The following is a 22,231-nucleotide window of genomic DNA, read 5'->3' on the forward strand; positions in this document are numbered from 1 at the left end:
ACATTTTCTCATTCATCTTTTATCCTCTTTTACTAATATTATATTTTGATCTTTGAAAATTGATAGTCATGTCTCAACAATAAAAAAGGTTTGTATGTTCAATTGAATTGCATGTATGCAAATGCAAATAGTATTTGTGTAAAATAAAAACATCAATGACTCTCGATAATAATAGTCGTAAGTTTTGGATTTGCGTAGTATTTTGGAGTTGAATAGACATAGTTAACGTTATTTGGGACAATTCGTTATTGATGAAGTGTCCGTTTTGATTTGTATTTTAGAGAGGATCCCTTTTGATATGCGATATCCAAAAAGTATTGTTTTGGTGCCAGACTCTTAGTTATTTACACTTTTTATCCCACATAAAATAATACATATATAATTTCTTCATAACTTATATATGTATTAATTGTGCATGTTTCTAAATTATCAACCAATCGACGTATTAATCTTATATATGAATAACTTATTTTCTATCTACTTATCAAACGTCATATAAGTTATACATAAATTAATACATAACTAAATTATTTCTCATCCAACTATCGAACAATCCCTAGTATAAAGACAAATATAACTATTGAGTTGGATAAAAATACAAATATATTAAAGGCATGAAAATTAAACTTTATAGGAGTAAAATAATATATATATATATATATATATATATATATATATATTGAATAAAAGAAATAAATATGTTTTAAAAGTATATAATAAATAAATATTAATATTTTAATTTTTTATTATAGTAAACAAGTAAAAATGGATTGAGATAAAAATGTTAGGGCTGCTTACCGGATGAATCGCGCGGATAATTTCGTTTAACGATTTGACCTATTGAATATCAACTTTTGAATTTACTAATTCCCTAGCCAACTTAAAAGATATCAGTTGGTTCGGTAACAGATTAACAATTATCGATTGGTGACTTGGTTAACTTCTAATTTCTATGATACCTTCTTTTTCGATGAACGCACCTTATAAAATAAGATGACTTTGAATCCGCAACAACATCAAACGGATAAATTGATCCAGATTTTCAACTAATTATCCCATTTTCATTCTCTAGCGAAAGTATTTTTTTTAATGACACAATAAATGATTGCATACATTTTATGTACATATCCTCTTAGTTTGCTGACTTGTTCTCTATTCTTTAAAACAAAAATGATAATTATTGAAAAGTAAATAGATCTTCATGGCTTTACAACTTTAGCTTTTTATGAGTTAAGACTGATAAAGAAAAAATATATAATTACTTTTATATATTATGGTAAAATATTAAATGAGCTCAATATACCTAAAATAAAAATATAAGTATAATAACTCTAACGAATTGAAGATTTATCTAATAAAGAAATTAAATAATCCGCTATCACACTAATAAACAATTAATTATAAAATTTTAATATGTCTCGAACCGTTTATTCAATAATCCAATAAAAAAATTGCGAAGAAGGTAACATGGGTTGGACTTGGAGGGAGTATAATATACTACTTCATTACTTAAATCCACCGCTAAAACCTCCTCACATCTTCCTACATTTGGGCTCTACTGTCTGAATCTCCCACAGATATCGCCTCAAAATGCAAGATCCGTCGAATCCAAACTCCAAGCAGCTCAATCAGACGCCGCCATTTTCGGCTACATTCAGGCCATCGCACCACCGCAGAGCTCACTCGGAGGTGAACTTCCGGCTCCCTGAGGATCTAGATCTGGTATCTGACCCATTCGATGCATCCGCCGGAAGTTTTGAGGAGATCGGATCCGAGGACGATTTCTTCTCCACTTACATGGACATTGAAAAACTTGGCTCTGGATCCAACCCTACAGATGTTCCAGGGTTCAACAATGCCGGCGCAGGAAGTAGTGGACTCCTAGCTGACTGTGGTGATGGAGAAAGGAATTTCACTAGGCCTCGACACAGGCATAGCAATTCGGTGGATAGTTCCAGCTTGCTGCTAAGTGAGAGTATTGAAGCTAAGAAAGCTATGGCTCCTGATAAACTTGCTGAACTTTGGACCATTGATCCAAAACGCGCCAAAAGGTAGAATACTTTTACAGCTTTGACTCATACAATTAGTTCAAATCGTTTGAATTGTGAACGGTGATTTGGTGCTGAGGCTTTCCAAATACTTAAAACATCTCAAAGAATACACGTAGTGAAGAAAATTCAGAGTTTAGGGAACTCTTGAAGTAGATCTACTTGAGTCTATCATGATTTAGTCCTCTATTGATTCTTTTCCTTTGAAAATGATTTACATTCAAAACAACTTTTAACTAATCACAATTTGCTTCTCTTTTTTGGAGATCCGAACATTTCTTACCTTTTAAAATTGATCTGCATTCCCTTGGTGTCAATGTACTAGTTTTTCACTGTATAGTCATGTGAATTTGGAATATATATGAATTCTTGGTATACGACATAAGAGACTATGTCAAATTGAGATGGAGACATAGTGATTTAAAATAAAAACTGCATTTCTGTAGAAGCGAGAACAAGACAAGTGCTAAAGCAAACTAACAGTAGGATGTCAAAGATCTATATGTGAAAGTCCTCATGCCAAGAAGTGGTGTGTTGAAGCAGCAAAATGCTTTGTTAGATCTGTGGCGTTTTCATTCCAAAGTTACTAGAAGTTCCTAAACCAGAATGTTGAATGTGACAATTTTTGCATGGAATAACTCCAAAAGACTTGCAAATGGTGTCGACATGAAAATTTTCCAGAACAGAGGTCAAAACAGTTATTTAAATTTTTAATCAGAAATTGAGTGTTGATCATTTCTCATTTTTTTTCCTACAACCAGTCTGCATGCTATATATCTTAGTAAGGTTTTGTTTAGGAACTTTAACTATTAGATCGGATTTGGTTTGAACCATCTCATCAAAAGAGATTCTTCTGTCTTGTTTTGAGGTAGTTCTTACTTTGTAGTGCATTTGGGTTTGATCCATCTCATCAAAAGAGATTCTTCTGTCTTGTTCAGAGGTAGTTCTGTTCTTACTTGTAGTGTGTTTGGGTTAAACTGAAATGGAGCTTAAGCTTTACTAAATGGAGTTTAGTGAAAAATGTAGTCTAGTAAGACTAACTTCAGTAATGTACTATCTGTAAGAAGATTAGGACGTCCAAATGAAGTCAATGTGATTGTTCTTCTGGACTAGACAAGCAATTGGTTAGGTCTACGACTGGATTGAGTCTCTTCTGAGGTAACCTGCATATGGATATTTCTGAACTAGAGTAGCTTCCACTAATCCTGATTAGTGTGTTCCCTAACACTACTGAAGTATCTTCTTGATGCTAGCTATACAATCTTACTTCCTCAAAAAATAAAGAACATTACATGAATAATGTCACTGTTCTTGTAAATTAACATAGTTTTAGCAAGCTCTAGTGAGCTTCGTTTGTCCCTTGTGATGTTTACACTTGGGGTACATTTCTTTTTGAAGTACTGCCATATCCAAATTTAAGTGAACTGATACTGTGTTCAAGTCCATTGTTTGATGAACAGATGAAGTGCTGTGTTCAAGTTCGTTTTTTGATGAAGTGTCGTGTTCAAGTTCATTTTTTATGAAGTGTTGTGTTCACAATTCATTTTTTATGAAGTGCCGTGTTTAAGTTCATTTTTTGATGAAGTGCCGTGTTCAAGTTCATTTTTTGATGAAGTGCTGTGTTCAAGTTCATTTTTTGAGGAAGTGCCGTGTTCAAGTTCATTTTTTGATGAAGTGCCGTGTTCAAGTTCATTTTTTGATGAAGTGCCGTGTTCAAGTTCGTATTTTTATGAAGTGCCGTGTTCAAGTTCATTTATTTATGAAGTGTCGTGTTCAAGTTCATTCAATTTATTCCCTAGAATATTTGGCTTGTAAGATGGTCATCTAGTAGGACCAAGAAAGTCCAAAATGAAGATTCCTTTGGCTCAATTCAGGAGCATTAATTAGGAGAGGATATGCTATTCCATGCCAAAATTTACTCAACTGTTCTAGTTTTGCATTCAATGTAATTTTGTTGTGATCTGAAAGTTTGGTTTGCCCATTTAGTATCACATGATTCAGAGGCTTATAATTCCTTACCATAGCTTAAAGCTTGAATAGCTTACAGCTGAGGCAAAACAATAGTCTTGGACATGTGATAATTCTCTGTTCCGGTTGTAGATTACACAGTTGGCAGTTTTGATTTTGGAAACCGTAATTATGACAACATTACATGGCATTTTGTCTGCTTTCTTGAAAAGCTCTCTAATCTTAGGATATCTAGTGCTGAGTTTTATGATCTGTAGTGAATTTGGGTAGCTGCTCGGAAAGAGGTCATTTACTTTTTTCGTTCTTTTTGTAAGAAAAAGGAGGTCATGTGTTAACTTGAGCTATTAATGGAAAAGAAAGAAGGCAAGTGACAAATTTCTTGTGTTAGTTCCAGTTAGCCAAGAGCTAAAATACATGTAGATTTTACTTCCAAATATAAAAGTAGGAAAGCTGCTTCATGGTATTAATACTGTAGCCTCTTTGCATATTACACTGGATAATTACATATTGTAAACACTCTGTTTGACATTGATGATGCCCTGAGAATGTGTGAGACTGGTTTCATGGTAGTAAGTTACAGAAGCTATCCTGGAAATTACCATTAACAAGTGATTTGTAGACAACTTCTCACTGTGAGAAAATAAGGTTAAGAAACTTCATTTTTGATAAAAGGTTAAAAGGGAAAAGGGCCAGTTATTCAAAATTGATCAGTTTTACCCTCTGTTATGTTTTTGGCTCAAAAATGCCCTCACCATTGCCTTTTTTGCTCAAAAATTTCCCTCTAGCTAGCAAAATAGCTCAAAAATACCCTTCTTTCTAACGGTTACTCTAAAACTAAGAAAAATAGGTCAATGTTCTTCTAATTTATTTGTTTATTGGGGGTGGGGGGTTGAATGTGTGAGACCCATAATAACATATACGAAAATATAGACACTTCCCATTTTAACGAATAAAAACGATCTCATATAACTCTTTTTTTCTTCTGGTTTCTTGTAGATTAGGTGTAAATTTTTATTTTTAAACATGATATCATGTTCCTTTTCTGACACAACTATTTAAAATTTATTTTTCTACATTAATAAATGAATTTATTTTACTAACTCTTAAGAATTATATGGTAAACAAAATCAAATTCAATTATACCTTGATATGTTGTATTACTAATCATGACTTTAAGTCATCCCAAGTTCCAGTTGACGGAAGTTATAATAGTTTTGACAGGAGAAGTAGAATAAATATTTAGTTGAAAATTAATGCAAGTAATTTAACTTTATATAAAATATGAAATTGGCATTATATATAATTGTCATTTAAAATAGTCAAATTAAGCTTATAGTCTACAATATAAGTTTTTGCTCAAGTCTTCACAATTAAGAGCACTTTTGTCCCAAACTTTAAATGGAGGGAAAAACTGTCTTATTTTGCATAGTTGAAGGGCTAAATTGGATCATTTTTTCTTGTTTGGAGCAATCGTTAGAAGAAAAAAAAAAGATATTTTTTTGACAAATTGAGAAAGAAATGTATTTTGAACTATTTTGCTAGTTGGAGGGAATTTTTTAACCAAAAATGTAGGTAAAACTGACCCATTTTGAATAATTAAGAGGTATATTTGACCCTTTTCCCAAAAGCTTATTTCCTGTAGCGACAGCTTAGGGAAGAATGATGGGTCACTAACAAGGCCCCTAAATGACCACTCAGAAGGCCTACCTGTTTTTTTCCCCATGTCATGCCTCCTATTCAAGAACTTGTGCTGAATATGAAATTGAAGTGGCTTATTTTGTTGGGTAATTTATCCGCTACTATTTTGGAACATAATTTTGAAGAAAACTATGTAGTTTGTTGGAACTTCTAAAATGCCTCGTCTAAAGAAGCAGACATTTCCAAAAGGAAAATATGTTTCTATTTTACTGAAAGCATGCACCACTTAACTCAAAATTAAAGTCATTGTACCACTGAGTTTGACGCACATACAATACTACGTTATGTTTCTGATTTTGAGAATATTGTACAGGATTTTGGCGAATCGGCAGTCCGCTTCTCGCTCGAAAGAGAGAAAGGCCCGTTACATTACTGAACTTGAGAGAAAGGTTCAGACCCTTCAAACAGAAGCAACCACTCTCTCTGCTCAATTAACCCTTTTCCAGGTACTTCTTCCTTTTCGATAACTTGCAATATGTGTTATAAAGGTCATATGTTCATAAATCGTGTTCTACTTTGTTAACTATGGGAATTATTGGTCTGTACACCATACCATATTCGCCATCTGCATAAAAAAACTTGATGATTGAATTTGACCATGAGAACATTGCCATCGCCCATTATGTCTGAAAATTAGCTGTTTTTACACATAAGAACTAACTTCCTGCATTTAAATGATATTACCTTTTTTCAGCTACATGTGTAACAAAATAAGAGTCCCTTCATCTGAACCAAGTATTCAATGCAATGGCAAGAATTCTCATGTGTATTTTGCAAATAATATTCCCTGAAATAAACTGAATCTCTATTGTGGGGAGGGGGCATATACAAAGGGAAAAAAAAAGTACATGCCTCAAAAGTAACAGAAGATGTTTTGAGATGTTGGTTAGCGAATTTCCTTCATCTCCCTCGCAATAAATGGTACTTCACATCTGATAGTTCTTTCCTTCTGCAGCGGGATACAACACAGTTTACTAATGAGAATACAGAGCTTAAGCTCCGTTTGCAAGCTATGGCACAACAAGCTCAGTTACGTGATGGTATGATTTATATTTTCCATTGCCTTCCAGAATTTTATGTTTCTCAATCATTTTAACATCATCTTGAAACTTCTTCCACCTCTTGGTGGACAAGTTAGATAGCGACACTGAGGTCACTGTTACTTTTCTAATCAACAAATAGAAAGTCATAATGCTTGCTCTGTCCTGCTTTATTGAGATAATAATGACAATTTCAGATTATGTTGAATTTCATTTATAGTGAGAACAGTTATTAATGCTGTATATCTTTGTTATTCTGTTCCTACGATACAGCTCTGAATGAAGCCCTGAAGCAGGAAGTGGAAAGACTTAAAATGGCCACAGGGGAAATGTCCTCTTCAGATGCATACAATTTGGGGATGCAGCACATTCCATATAACCAATCAGCGTTCTTTTCCCATCAGCCACAATCAGGGCCTAGCGAATCCCAGAACATACAGATGCAGCAATTTCATTCCCTCCAGGATAGCTTGTTGAATCCTCATCGCCGTTTACTTGCAGGACATGGACAGGTTCTCACAGACACAATGCAACAGGATCCCCTTGGTCGTTTTCAAGGTCTCGATATTGGTGGCAGGGGTATGCATCTTGTCAAAACTGAAACTCCTTCAATTTCTGCCAGTGAGAGCAGCAGTACATTGTGATTGCATTGCAAACTTGTGCAATCAAACTTATTTATTGGAATTGTTCATAGACTGACACGTGTTTAACATCCAAAAACATGATATTCAATTTTTTTTATTTTTTATTTTTTCCATTTGACTTCAGTCTTAGGTTTCAGTAGCGGTTCCAGATGTCGTGATGTGTTGTTATTTTTAGTTTGGTCAAAGTCTGAATCATTTCTTGTGATTTATTCGTGTAACTTTAAGGGAAGGTTGTTACCACTGCTCAATGGCCGTATTTTATGGTGTCACTGTGATGGTCCTTAGTGTCTTTGAACTTTTGTTGGGTGGCATTTGCTGAAAACTTTTTTAGTTTCAACAAATTATTTTTCTGCTTTGGAAATATTGTTTTATGCGCCACTTGTGATTGTCCCCTCAACTTTCAGGGTAACTGTTGTATGCCTCCATTATTCGTACTGATACTATTCTGTTAGAACTCCCCACTTCTAAGGCAGAAAATGGACAAGTTTTGAGGTGATAAATGTATGAGTTGGAGTAGAACTAATATGGATAGTGCAGGGTTCCTTTGGTTCCCTGTTTACTAACTAGGTACAATTTTTGTGGAGTATCTGAGTGCTAATTTTGAATTCTTGATGGGCATTTTATCTAATCCCCTAGGTTATAGAGAGTTAGTTGGCCTTCTTTCTTTCGACTCCAGTGAAAGAAAAAAAAAGATACTGTAACAAGTATTATTCAATTATGGAAATACAAAAAAAGGGCAGTGAATTCTACATAACTATATGATTTCCTTTTCAAGGAGAGCAAAATGCTTGTTGGGTAGATAGTATGTCATATAGTCATTCGGATAGTTCTCTAAACTTTTCATAGCTCAAAAAGTTATTTAACTATTGATATTTCACTTAGAAAGTTACTCACCAATTTAAATGATATTGTTTGTTGGAATAAAAAAATTGAATAATCCGATTCCCTTCCTTTTTTTTTACCCATTTTGTATATACTTAACATAAGGAGAAAGACAGATGTTCGAAAGAATAGAATGAGTTGCCTGTCATACATTTGGGTGAAAATCCAAGAAAAAAGTAGCTAAAATATAGCGACTTGATTTCTGGGTCAAATGCATATTTTACGTGAGAAAGAGATAGCACTATATATTACTGATTACTGAATATAGAAAGGTTTCATCATATCGACCAACAAAAATAAGTAAAAACATCAACATGAACAAGGAACAAAAAACTGACTATATTAGTGCCAAATCCCTAGGCAAACCACAGAAATGCATATATAAATATATATATATATATATATATATATATATATATATATATATATATATATATATATATATATATATATATACTGCCAGTGATTTAATCTGCGTCTACTTGGAAGATGATCATGTGGAGTTTTATATAGAGAAGGCTAGAAGCAACCAACTCATGATTGTCGATGTGCCTACTTCTGGCCACCATTTGCAAAATTTGTGTCTTGTTTGATATCTCATTTATTTAGTTAGTTATGTATATCAATAATAACTACAGTTGTTTCTGAGTTAGAATACCTCAAATAATATCATTTGAACATTTGGTTATTTTTTATTTTTTATTTTTTTGGTAGAAAATCAAGCGCACCAAGTAAGTGATAATTAACTTGTAATTTACAATTTTAAAGAATAAAGAATCGAGTTTCTCATAACCAAGTGAACTCTACTTGTTTACTCTGAGATCAATTCAATTATAAAGTTGTAGTAAATCAATTTAGAATGAGTACAATTTTTTATTTTTTTAATTATTAATATTATTATTATTTTTTATTTAAAAATATATGTTAATATAATTACATATAATCCAAATCCAAATTTTTTAAAAAATTTATCCCTTCCTCAGGACCTTTTCTCTCTTGGTCACTCGAACTCACAATCTTAAGGTTGGAAGTGAAGGGTACTCATCCGAGGAACTCTCTATTAAAAAAGAATTAATAAATTAAATTAAAAAAATACGCTCTAAATCTGTCTTGGGAACAATTATTTTCACATAGTAAGAGAGAAGTCCTCTTTAGGATGTGAAAATCTTACCTATTGAGCATTCTTATCATTGTATATCGCTATTAGTTGGTTCTTCGCTTTATAGATCAATAAACTTATACGTTTAATGAACCATGTTGTATATACAAAGGATGTCTTTTAATACATGTCTCATCTTTTCAGTTAAGATCTTGGTTTTTTTTTTTTGCGATCAACTTATTGAAAATTTTAAGTGATATCTCACATATCTCAGCTTTGACTCTCTTCATTAAGCTACTATAGTTATATTGTTCATTCTCAACTTTTCAGTCTTTCGGTCAATTCTTGCTTTACATACCAATACATTTAATATATTGACGTTCCTTTGAGCTATATCATTTTATGATATAGATAGGATTTAGTTATTGTTGATCGGTATAGTCATTTCAAATTCCTTGCCATGACTTTTTGCTTTAACTAGTCTCTCACAACATTTATGGATTTCATGAATAGAATGTTCGAATTATACTTCAACGTGATCGTAATTACCTTCATCGACAATAGTCTAATTTACTCCCTAATTAGGAGGTACATACTTGCCATCTTATAATTGTACTTCAGACACTCAAGGATCATGAGTTATGTGCTAAATTTTCTATGTGTGAGTTCGAGTTCAAATATGTGACACTCCTTAGTCATATTGTTTCTAGTGGGGGTATTTAGATTGATTCCTATAAGATTGAGGCAGTGAAAACTTGGCCTAGATCCACTACTTCGACATATATTAGAAGTTTCCTAGGATTGACCGGTTATTATAGAAGGTTCCTAGAGGTTTGTTTTGTCTATTAATTTTTCCCCCAATGATCAACTACCTCTTATCGAGTTTACGTATAATAACAGTTACAACTCTAGCATTCAGATGAAACAATGGTTCAAGGTAGACGAAGTCGCAGTGATAGGTCTAGACTTAGTTCACCTAGTTATGAAAAATTTTAAGTTCATTCTGGAGTGATTGAAAAATGCTTAAAATCGACAGAAATCTTACTTTAACGTGAGGAAGTGAGATTTGGAATTTGAGGTAGAAGAATGAGTTCTCTTGAAGGTTTTGCCTATGATGGGTGTCATGCGGTTTGTTAAAAAGGTAAAACTTAGTCCCCAATTTATTAGCCCCTACCGTATTGAGGATAGGATTGAGAAAGTAGCTTATGAATTATTGTTACCTAAGGAATTGATATTCGTACATCATGTATTTTATGTCTCTATGCTAAAGAAGTGTGTTGGAGATCCTTTACTCATCGTTCCAATATAAAGTGTTAGGGTGAAAATCGACTTATCATATAAAGAAGCACCGATTGAGATTCTGGATTGTCAGGTTTGCAAGTTAAAGAACTAAAGAGGTAGTGTTAACTAAGATCTTAGGGAGGAATCAATTAGTATACTTAAATTTTGCCTACCATATCTTTAGCCCCAATTTCTGATTCAAGTTCACTACTATTAAATATAAATAGCGCCTCTATACATACCTCTTCAACTAGCATTAAGCCACTTACTACTCTCTCATACTTATTTATTAGTAACTCTCAACTTCCTCAACAATGGCTTTCTCCATACATTCTTCTTTCTTCTTCTTCGTATTATTATTAAGCTTTTGCTTCCATGGGGTTTTCGCCCATTATGGAGGCTGGCAAAGTGCTCATGCCACCTTCTATGGAGGGAGTGATGCTTCTTGTACAATGGGTATGTCCAAAAGATTTATAATTTCCATCCTATGCTATACCTTTGACGAAAGACTTTTGAATTTTGCAGTTTTATCATGTGTATACATGATTTATCAGAATGTTAATTTGAATGTTGTGGTGCTTAACATGTTACGTAATAAGATGTTGTAATTAAAGAGTTATACTAAATATGAAAAATGATGTTTTTGAAAAATTAGATCAAACTACCAATAATGAAAGTAGTAAGACACTTAAATTGAAGCAAAGAAAATGTGAATGATTAAGTTCTTGATAAACAAACGTAATTCATATTTAATTATCGTTATTGAAAAAGTATTTTACATATACACACTAATAATATAAATAATTTTAACCTATTGGGGCATTTTTACTTGTTATAGCAGGTAACATGTGTCATGCCTCGAGCCTACATCCTGGGCGGGACTGGTACTCGAGAATCATTGCTGCCCCCAAGCGAACCCTTGGCCTGGCTTACTTACTCAGCAGAAGACTTAATTCAACAAAGACAAGTCTATAATAAACTAGAATGTTATAATGGAACATTCAACTTGGCCATTAAGTCAAACTCAAGTCTTAACATAAGATAATGACAATGAAAAGACTAAAGAACTAACATCTGACTGTCTATGAAGCCTTTAAAACAACTGAGATGGATGTCGGGAAAAACCCCACGACATCCTAATGAACTAATAAAATATTTGAAAACAATAAAAAGGTGTCCTCCGGAATGCAAGGAGGCTCACCAACTGACTCTGGAGTACTCACTGGATCAACAATGCGCTGGATGCCGATCCTAGTTACCTGTGCCTGCATCATAATAAGATGCAGGACAACTGACATCATAATAAGATGCAGGACAACTGGCATCAGTACATTGAATGTATGAGTATGCGAGTTGGAGTGCTAAACACAACATAGGCTTGAAAAGAATCTGAAGAACTTACCTAGCTCAACTCAACTCAACAAAACTGAACTTATTTCAATATAAAGCAGTTTAAAACAAGTGCAATATAAAGAAAAGTTGTTTAAAACATTATGTCAACTCTGTGTGTATGCAAAGATACATATAACTCTGAGATGTATGTAAAAATACAAATAAACTGTGTAAATAAACTGTGGGAGTTTCTCTAACCGTCAACCATCACGTAAGAGCTATTGTGATGATACAACGTTTTGCCTCACGCTGCCAGGGTCGTCCTATACCTTGTTGAGGGTATAAAACCTGAACTACTAAGTGGATCCACTAGTCTATGCTAAAAAGCACTAAAGGAATCATCTAAAAAGTATGACCCTTTTCTACCCATGATGGCTACATGGTTTATAGGAGCTGTGAGTTGTCTGAACTCTCTCTCATATCGGTGCTCAATACTACTCCCAAAAATGTGATATTAGCTCTTATGTTTAAAAACATCCTTCTTTCTGTGATTTGAGATAATTGCTCAAAAACTTAGCTCAAAGGCTATCTTGGAAATCATAGTTTCCTCTCTTGCTTCATTTAGAAAGCGATTACTCTTTTCTGAAAACTAGCTCAAAGGCTCTTTGGAAATCAAGGTTTCATTTCTTGTTTAAATGTGAAATTTTTTTACTCTTTGGGAATACATAGTCCCGATATACTTCTTTTGAAGAAATGAACTCAACTCTTTACTCTTTGCTTAACTTGAAACTTAAGTATTTAAATAAAGTTAAAACGTTTGTGAAAGACTTTTGAAAACTTTATAAACTTCTCTTGACTTTGATCTTAACTTTCCTTGAATTGGATTATGAATTCAAGGTTCATGATCTCATGTTTATGGATGATTTCATGATGTTTAAATGTACCTTAGAGTGTTGGAATCAACAAGAAAACATAGGTACATTACTAGGGAACAAATACGAAAAGGTGAGGAAGAAATGGGAAGGACTGGTGCTCTGAGAGGCGCGGGGCGCCAGATGGAAAAGATCAGAGACTGCCCTTGGGGCGCTGGCTGGCGCATCGCCCCAAGGGGTAAACTTCAGAGACCCTTTTGGGGCGCGCTGGCTTGCGCGACTACCCTTTTCCCCAGGCATTTGACGACTTTTCTTGCTCCTTTTTTTTTTATCTCTAAACCCTCTAAACTTCAATGGTTCTTTCCCCAAACACTTAGAATCATTTATACCCTCAATATGCATCAGATTCTACTCGAAAACACAACTAAAAACATGAATCAATCTCAAGAAAACTCCAACAACACAACCCACAAGAATTCAAACGAATATCATCAAGAACTCAAGGATTAATTTACTTTCAAATCTAATAAACTTCGCTGAAATTGAATCATGATTGGCGCGTGGGTGAACTAACTCAACGCTATGTGATCTCACATACCTCGTAGGGATCACACCTTGACGAAATCCACAAGCTAAACTCGACGATCTTGACGAAACTTGCTTTCTCTTCTCGTTTCTTCTCTTTTCTCCTCTCTCCAAGCCCTAGCGTGAAATTCACTTTTTCTAAACTGACTAAAATCTGAATTTACCCCAATTAAACTCCTAAAAACGAATTAATTAAGTTGGGTAAGGAAAAGACCAAACTACCCTTCTAAAATCCGGTTTTAGACTTTCCTTATTCGAACAGTCCAACTTCCAAAGGGGATAACTCACTCATACGAACTTGGAATCGCACAAACTCGGAGGCGTTGGAAAGATCATTCCAAGAGATTTCCTACCATATCTGGAAGTACACCTAAATCATCCTAATCTAGGAGTTATGGCCGTTTGAAGTTGATCAAAAACTCACTTTTCCTAACTTAACAAATTTCCAGATTTTCATTCTTTCCAAAAATGACTATTTCCAATTATTAGCTTTTTCCTAGTTATTTCAAATTGCGAGATGTTACAACATGTCTTAATTTCCAAATTAAAAATCTCATTTTTTTTATGGACGGTTTCTTGTGCTAGAAGTTAAATGGGATAATACATAAGCATGCATTTTAACATCGATGTATTTCAATTTGGACGTGCACAGGTAATCACTTAAGCTTGTATAAAATTGAACAAATAGACATATACATCCTACGTGACATACTACACACAAGATGCCACGTAGATGCAAATGTGTCTACTTATTCAACTTTATACGTAGAAATTTAAGTGTGATGCAAGCTGAAGCCAAATTAAATGACACGTTTATCTATTATGTCAAATTAAATTGGCTAACAAAAGCATCATGTGTTTGGGACATGCATGCATGTAGGGGGTGCTTGTGGTTATGGCAATTTGTATAGCCAAGGATATGGAACCAACACAGCAGCACTAAGCACAGCACTATTAAACAATGGCTTGACCTGTGGTGCTTGCTACGAGCTCACTTGCAGCAACGACGCACCATGGTGCCTTGAGGCTACTATTACTATTACTGTTACAGCCACAAATTTCTGTCCACCAAATCCATAACGGTGGATGGTGCAATCCTCCGCGCCAGCACTTCGATTTGGCTGAGCCAGCCTTCTTGCACATAGCTCAATACAAAAAAAAATATTTAACGATATAAATCAAAGACTACTTTCCAGTTTCCAATATTACCCTTTTGATTATTTTGATATTAATCTCCTAGAAAAGGTAAAGTAGTTAAGAACTTCATTAAACGAAGGGTAAACATGAAAAAAGTTCAACAATTCTCTTGAAGTTTGAATAATTCACTTATTTTAAACTAGAATAAATGTCAAAAACACATCTAAAATATATTTTTTTTGAGTTTCAAACCTGAACTATTGAGAGAGTGTGAGTTTCATACCTAAACTATACTCCATCCATTCTTTTTTATATGTCATCCTTACTATAAATAATTGGTCCATAATACTTGTCATTTCATAAAATCAATAAATTACAATATTCTTCCTACTATCCCATTGATAGTTAATTAGTCTTGAAAATAGATATTTGACCAACATAGGAAACCTAATAAGTAATTAATGTTCATTGTAATTACTTCATACACTGATTAATTACTCGCACCATTGCATTACTCTATAAAATCTGATTTTGGAACACAAATCTCAACAAACAAATTAAAAATAAAAAATGGATTTATTTATTGAAAAGTTGACTTCAAAATAACATTAAATAGGGGTAGAATTGTAAACTTACTTAGTTTCTTTAATGCAAGTGGAATCTAAAAAGGTGACATATAAAAAGGAACGAAAGGAGTAACTTATTAGTTTGAGAAACTTATACTCTCAATAGTTTGGTATGAAACTCAAAAAATGAGAATAATTTAGGTATGTTTTTGACACTTATCTCTTAAATTATTTCTAAATATGTAAATGTATCATTTTTTAAGGGCAAACTAAAAAATGTGCTATGTAAAATAGGATAGAGGGATTAGGGGTTACCATTTTTATAAAGTCACCAATTATTGTTTATCATGGAAATTTATTTTATACTAACCTTATAAGCGACCTAGTACTAAAAAAACAAAAAAAATATACCATATGAGTACATATAACTCAAAAGCTCATTATAAGTAACTACCTATAATCAGTAGAATTAGCATAACCTAATTAATAAGGCAAGTAACCTTAAATTGGAGTTTAAGTTGCACTAATAGTATACACATTCTATTATCTTGTTAGTGGATATAACTTAAATCTCAATTAAAAAAATTATGTCTAGGCACGAAATAATTGGGTGACATGAAGTTCGTTGATGGTATTTAACAGGGTGCCCTGCAACAAAAAAGGAGGAATAAGGTTTACAATTAATGGACACTCTTACTTTAACTTAGTTTTGGTGACAAACGTTGGAGATGTTAATTTAGTCTCTATTAAAGGGTCAGGGTCTGGATCGCAGCCAATTGGGGCCAAAATTGGCAAAGCAATTCATATATGAATGGCCAAAGTCTTTCATTTCAAGTGTCAACAAGTGATGGACGGACTATTAGAAGCTACAATGTTGCACCACCTAATTGGCAATTTGGACAAACTTTTGAAGGGGTTTAATTTTAATTTCACCAATAAACTTAAGTGAAGAATAGCATTTTGAGGAGTTTTACACTGCAAATCCTATAATCGATCAAATAGTTGATGAATTAATGTTAGTGTACCATATTTTTTAGGGTTGACTATGTAATCAAGTATTAAATTATAGGCATCCATGAAAATAAGTTTGTACTGATCATTTTGTAATAAATTGATGGCAATTGAGAATTTGGTGTTGGCCAATTCATGTGCTGCTTCATTGTATTCCTCATTACACAATCTAGCTCCTAATGTTCTTTGTGCGGGCAAACATCCTAATAGTAGAACTCCTAAAGAAATTAATTTTCTAATCCCTGTTTTTCTCTTTACATGCCCCTTGAGAAATTATAAATAGTAAAGATAGTTTTACTAGTTTACCCCTTAAGAAATTGTTTTGAAACTTTACAAAATTGTTGACACTTATTTTTAAAAATAATTGTAGTATTTTATTATAATTTAATCAATTAACAAATAATTTAAAATAACTATTTATTATATGGTGACAAATAATATCATTTCTGTCACAAGGTAAAGTTTGATTAGGCTTCTGAGTTCTGGGCTTTCTAATTAAAGGGTACAACTGTTTCTAACGATGCAGAACTTAAAACTTGCTTATAAACTATGACATTTATTATTGAAAATGTTGGAGAACGGCTGGTGATGTTAGTGGAAGTAATGGTTCATTAATAAACTTGTCTCATTTAAAGGGAACTTCAATGGTGAACAGTCAAAATTAAAGGGAAATTCTCAATGTGGACTTCTCGGCACGTGAATTCAGATTTAGTCGAACTTTAATATGGGTATAGAGCATCGGATGGAAAATCAAAAAAAAAAAGAAAAGGAAATGGCCAGTAAAAAAGGAAGAAGATCGAATGAAAAGGCAAAGGGCGAAAAAAATCCAAAAAAGAAATGAATTGTTGATTAAAAAGTTGTCATATCATATAGCAGGCTTAAAAAAAATATACTAAAAGATTAATTAATATTTGCTCTATGATTATTGATGGTGAAATTGGTGCTAATTATAATGTGGTAAGTTCATACATAGTTGAGAAGTTGTAACTTGCATGCATCAAATACATCCGTATAAGTGATAATGATTGAATGATTTGATAAGCTTAAGGTATTTATAAGCAATACATGATTTTCGTTCTCTATTGGGAGCTAGGTATGTCAATAGTGAAGTAACTTTGATACAAGATTGTCCATTTTAAGTTTATGAAAATCATGAACGTATAAAAGAAGGAATGAAAATTTTGAAAAAGAGAAAACTGAGAGGATCATGTGGCAAACACACTTCAGCACTATTGAAATTTAAAGTTTAATCTAAATTATGTACTTTATGGTGGGTTCTAAGACTTATTACGTGTTTTGTGAATGCCTAATAATTTTAAAATAGTTTGAAATCCAATTGTATAACCTATAACTTCTATATATGCTTTTTTTTGTTCAAATTTGAAGTACTTTAAAGTTTGATTTTCATTTGGTATTGATTAGATGATATTTAGTAAATGTATTCGTTGTGGTTTGATTGATTGTGTGTAGCTTTTTTAAACTTGCTAGAATGTATATATTTTTAGCTGAATTAAAATGGCAGGTGGACGGACAGCTGCAAAAATAATAATTAGCTATCAAATTTTTCTTTAAAAAAAAACCTTATGAGATCGCTATATTCTGCATTTTCATTTTTCAGAGTATGCAAAAAAGAGACTTCATGAGATCTCTTTTCTACAACTTATTTTCTAGAAATGCAGTAAAGAGACCTTGTGAGGTTTGTTTGTAATTTTATTTTTCAGAACTTCATGGGGTCACTTAGTTGTCTTATTTAGGGACCTCATGAGGTCTCTTTTAATAAAAATAAAAAATTAAATAACGACCTTATAAAGTATTTTTTTTGTGAAAAAAATTAGTAATATACCAACCTCATGATGTTTCTTTTTGGAAAAAAACAAAAAATTAGTTGGTAACCTCGTGAGATCACTTTTTGGCGACCTCATGAAGTCTCTAACAAAAGAAGTGACCTACATTTTAGAGACCTAAGGTTGATTTTTAGGTCTCTTCTCCTGAGGTATTTGTTATCTCCTGTATTCAGATTATCAAACAAGAAATAATAAAAAATGAAAAGAAAAAACAAAGAACTATTCGAGTCCACAAATTACACTGTATGTCCTTAAGAAATTTAATCTCTTCAAGTATCCGAGATTGCAGATTAATTCCTCCTAAGATAAAACGGATTAACCATTAAAGAAGTAGCGGTACTTCAAACTTCAATAATTTCAACGAACTCAAAATGGCAGCACAAATCTCACACACAGACACGATCGATCGATTTTATTTTGTAAGAAATTTATGCAAGAGAAGGGAAGAATTCGATGCAGAAAAAAGAGAGAAAGCCTCTCTATTTATAGTCAACAAAGGGTAAAGGTCACAACTCTTTGGTAAGAAGACAATCTTTCAGAAAGGTCACAACCTTTCAAACGGTCACAACCCTTTAGAACGGACACAACCTTTCATAAAGGTCACAACCTTTCAGCATAGTCACAACCCTTCATTTCCTGTTCACACCTTTAAAACCCAACAATCCCCCACATGAATAGGGAATGGCTATTGTTTAAAACATATGCATGAAAAATTGTGTGATTCGTAAGTAAGGATTGATTGCTTCTGGATAAGTGGATTTCCCTTTGAACTTTCCATAGTGAACATATATCGGATATACTCGGTCAATCGGTAGATTTGATATCTTTGAACCGTCGAACTTTGGTGTTGTCACGACTCGGGAGCACCCCCTAGTTGTAACCGGCGTACTCAACCTCGAAGAGGTCTAATACAAGCCTCTTAGCATTCATTCATCGCATAGACACCAAAACCATAAGGAATTAAAAACTTTCTTCACACACGAAGATACTTTCAATAAATAGCAAGCGGAAGACTTTCTAAACTTTATACAATATGTCTCAAAACCATCTAATACCTGAATATAACATTGGGACTAAGCCCACTCAAAACTTAAGCAAATACTAGAGAGACATAAAAAAAGGAACATGTTGGTTATTGCCCTCGAATCTATGAGGACTCACCAAGTCTTCCTCTTCAACTCTTAAAAACCTAACAAGTAGCCATGACATATCACCATCTCCAAATCCCTACACTTTAGTCAAAAAGCGAAAGAAAGGGGTTAGCACAATTAAGTACTAAGTATGGAGACCATGCAAGAAAATATGCACAACGGACATTTACAAGAAATGTATGCTTTCATATCCTTTGATAAAACCTTTCCGTTACAAGTATAAGAGACATAATACAAGTCAACATTAACATATAAGACCATAGCCAACCATACATATACTTAACATAAATCCACATACAACCCATGCTTAACTTTAGAAGGACACATGTCATTTTATTACCATAGGACCTCTACCTAATATAACCTTAAGACACACTTGAGTGAGACAAGAAGTGACCGCCCACACGATCCTCTTCAAGCACACTTAAGTGTTCCCCAAGATTACCTTAGATAAGGACTTTATAGGCAACGTGCATAATCATACCCGATAGATAGCATATTAATGAGATGATATGTATAATGATGCTTATATAAAATAAATCATATTTAGTGGGGCGTAGTACATGTGTGGTGAGTGACCATCAATATAGTATTTCCAAGGCCTACCACCCCCTTGGAGAGGCGAAAGAGGTACAAACCCCTCAATATGGTTACCCGGGCCTACCACCCCCCGAGCTAGGGACCAAGGTACAAACCCCTCGATATGGTTATACGGGCCTACTACCCCCCGTACTAGGCAACCAAGGTACCAACCCCTCGATATGGTTATACGGGCCTACTACCCCCCGTACTAGGCAACCAATTCCAAAATCCATATAAATCAGCCCACCAACAACATACATATATATCAACCTTCATAATTTGATCATGGAAGCATGAAAACCATAAACATCACATAATAATTCCATTTCATGATAATATGCAAAATAGACCATAATAGGATGTGTAGTAGTAATTTCATAATTCAAGAGTTCATAAATAATCATAAGGACCCATAAACTTGAATTAGAAATAGAGGATAAATGGTTGGACTTGTGGAAAGGAAGGTTTCCACAATCAAACCCACATACCTCAACTTGTTCACGAGTATATCAACCTTAGAAATACAATTACATAACTTATTTAACTTCTATTAGCTCAGTAATGATGACGTAAAATAGGATCATCATCATAAGTAAGCCTAGCATGTACAAATACAACTATGCTCCCAAAACAGGGAATCTGGCCAGCCTAGTACCTCATGTTGCATCTTAGATTTGAAAAGGAAAATGGCAGAACTAGACTTTATAACCTTCATGAAAGATGTAGATACATCTCTTAGGGTTGCAAACAAACAAGGATCACCGCAAAATATATTTTGTACAAAAAGATATAGTCAAGACACTAGCCGCTGGTCATGCAGGATTTCAATTCTCGGAATCTGGGCAGAACTTTCCCTATGTTGCGTCCCATATTTCGTATCCATAACAGTTAAATTAGAATTTTACATAAACATAAAAGTTGTAGGTATACGAGTTAGCTTTCCAAATCATATTTATTCACTGCAAACTAAGTTCTAGAGCAAGAGATATGCCTAAAATACCAAACACTATCCAGCTCAAAAACAGGTTTCGTCACTTACATCCGAAAGGAATGCCATATCCTATCGATTCATATTCAACAAAGCTTCTAATGTATCAAGAAGAGGCACCTAAGTCTACCAAGTCAAGACACACATCACATTATAAAGTTCCTTCACATTCCATCATCATCACATATGAACAATAATAGAGGACACACTTTCAATCACAATACAATAACACTTTAAACAAGATCACCTTGAGATCACATGAACACCTTTATATTCACAACATGATTGCCTTTACTTCATTTGATTCTCATTCAAGTCCTTCACATCCCATTCACATATATGATATCATGTCAACACTTCAATTCCTCATATAATGCCTCCAAGGCCATAAACACAATACATTCAATAAGTAAACACCTCCACCATAAGTGGATCACACATCAATCTATCACAATTCTATATCAATTCTACCTTAACAATGAAGTTAGGTCCACTTACCCTTTTTCCCAAGCCACAATCACCATTCCTCAACTCTCCAACAATTCACAATAGATAAGCATAGATAATAATAGAAGTCAACTATTCAACTCAATCCAAGCATACTTCCATCATCATTCAATCATAAATAATAAACCCACTTCATAAGCCAACTTTAGGAAACTTGCCAAGACATGGGTTCATGGAAATTTCTTTCTTAAAACCATCAATAGACACCATTAATAACGTAAATCATCAAAAAAAAATCATTTAATGCAAGAACCCATGCTTAGAATCGAAATTAGGATTTTTGTGTTTTTGGAAGAACTTTGAATCATTTGAATTGAGCTCCTTGAAAGGAAGAATAATCAAGGATAAAGAATCCCCATACCTCTAAGTTGAAAACCCACGAGAATTGAAGAAGAAGGAACTCAAAATCTTCAATCCTAGCTCCAACTTCTTCTTATTCTTCTTCCCCTCTTCTTCTCTTCTTCACTCAAGGACCCTAACTCTTACTCTTTTAAAATGGAACAAAAATGATCCACAATCAGCCTAACACAATAATATAACCTCAAAAGAAAAGATTTGTGAAAAGACCAAAATGCCCTTAAATTTCCGGACGGACTCCTTGCTCATTGCCCAACTTTCAAAGGGCATAACTCGCTCATACGAACTCGGAATCGAGTAAACTCGGTGGCGTTGGAAAGATCGTTCCAAGGGCTTTCCAAACATAACTGGAACTACTCCTGGATCATCCTGAGATAGGAGTTATGACTGCTCAAAATTGGCCAAAAACTCACTGATTTCCCACACTTAACCAAATTTCCAGGTTCTGAACTTTTTCCAAAAGTGACTACTTCCAATTTCAAGCTACTTCATATTCATTTTAAATTGTCGGATGTAACACAATTAAAATGAAATTACATAAAAACCCCTCATAGAACCTCATTATAAAGTCAACACAAAGTCATAGGCTCTTGCTTAACCTATCATTTTCCGAGTCGTTACAGGTGTATACCTAGACAA

At 33.7% G+C, this 22,231-nt stretch overlaps 3 protein-coding genes and 1 pseudogene across 4 annotated transcripts in view; 3 read left to right on the forward strand and 1 right to left on the reverse strand.

The window, feature by feature from the left end:
* The window catches only part of LOC125823765 (small ubiquitin-related modifier 1-like), a 498,077-nt gene extending 484,526 nt beyond the window's left edge, over nucleotides 1–13,551 (reverse strand). The window contains exon 1 of the mRNA XM_049503149.1: nucleotides 13,547–13,551. The gene's annotated coding sequence lies outside the window, so the exon portion shown is untranslated. The remainder of the gene's footprint in view (nucleotides 1–13,546) is intronic.
* LOC125823741 (ABC transporter I family member 6, chloroplastic) overlaps nucleotides 1–22,231 on the forward strand; it is a 377,846-nt gene that overhangs the window by 148,892 nt on the left and 206,723 nt on the right. The window lies entirely within an intron of this gene.
* LOC125823739 (bZIP transcription factor 18) lies at nucleotides 1,447–7,642 on the forward strand. The gene is made up of 4 exons (XM_049503119.1): nucleotides 1,447–2,051; nucleotides 6,028–6,160; nucleotides 6,670–6,754; nucleotides 7,028–7,642. Exons 1-4 carry the CDS (start codon nucleotides 1,591–1,593, stop codon nucleotides 7,396–7,398), a joined length of 1,050 nt encoding a protein of 349 aa, XP_049359076.1. The 5' UTR covers nucleotides 1,447–1,590; the 3' UTR covers nucleotides 7,399–7,642.
* Nucleotides 10,975–16,073, forward strand: LOC125823593 (expansin-A8-like; annotated as a pseudogene).

The sequence above is a fragment of the Solanum verrucosum genome, unplaced genomic scaffold (genome assembly GCF_900185275.1).
Source record: "Solanum verrucosum unplaced genomic scaffold, falcon-dt-bn FXZP01000093.1, whole genome shotgun sequence".
Lineage (NCBI taxonomy): Eukaryota > Viridiplantae > Streptophyta > Magnoliopsida > Solanales > Solanaceae > Solanum > Solanum verrucosum.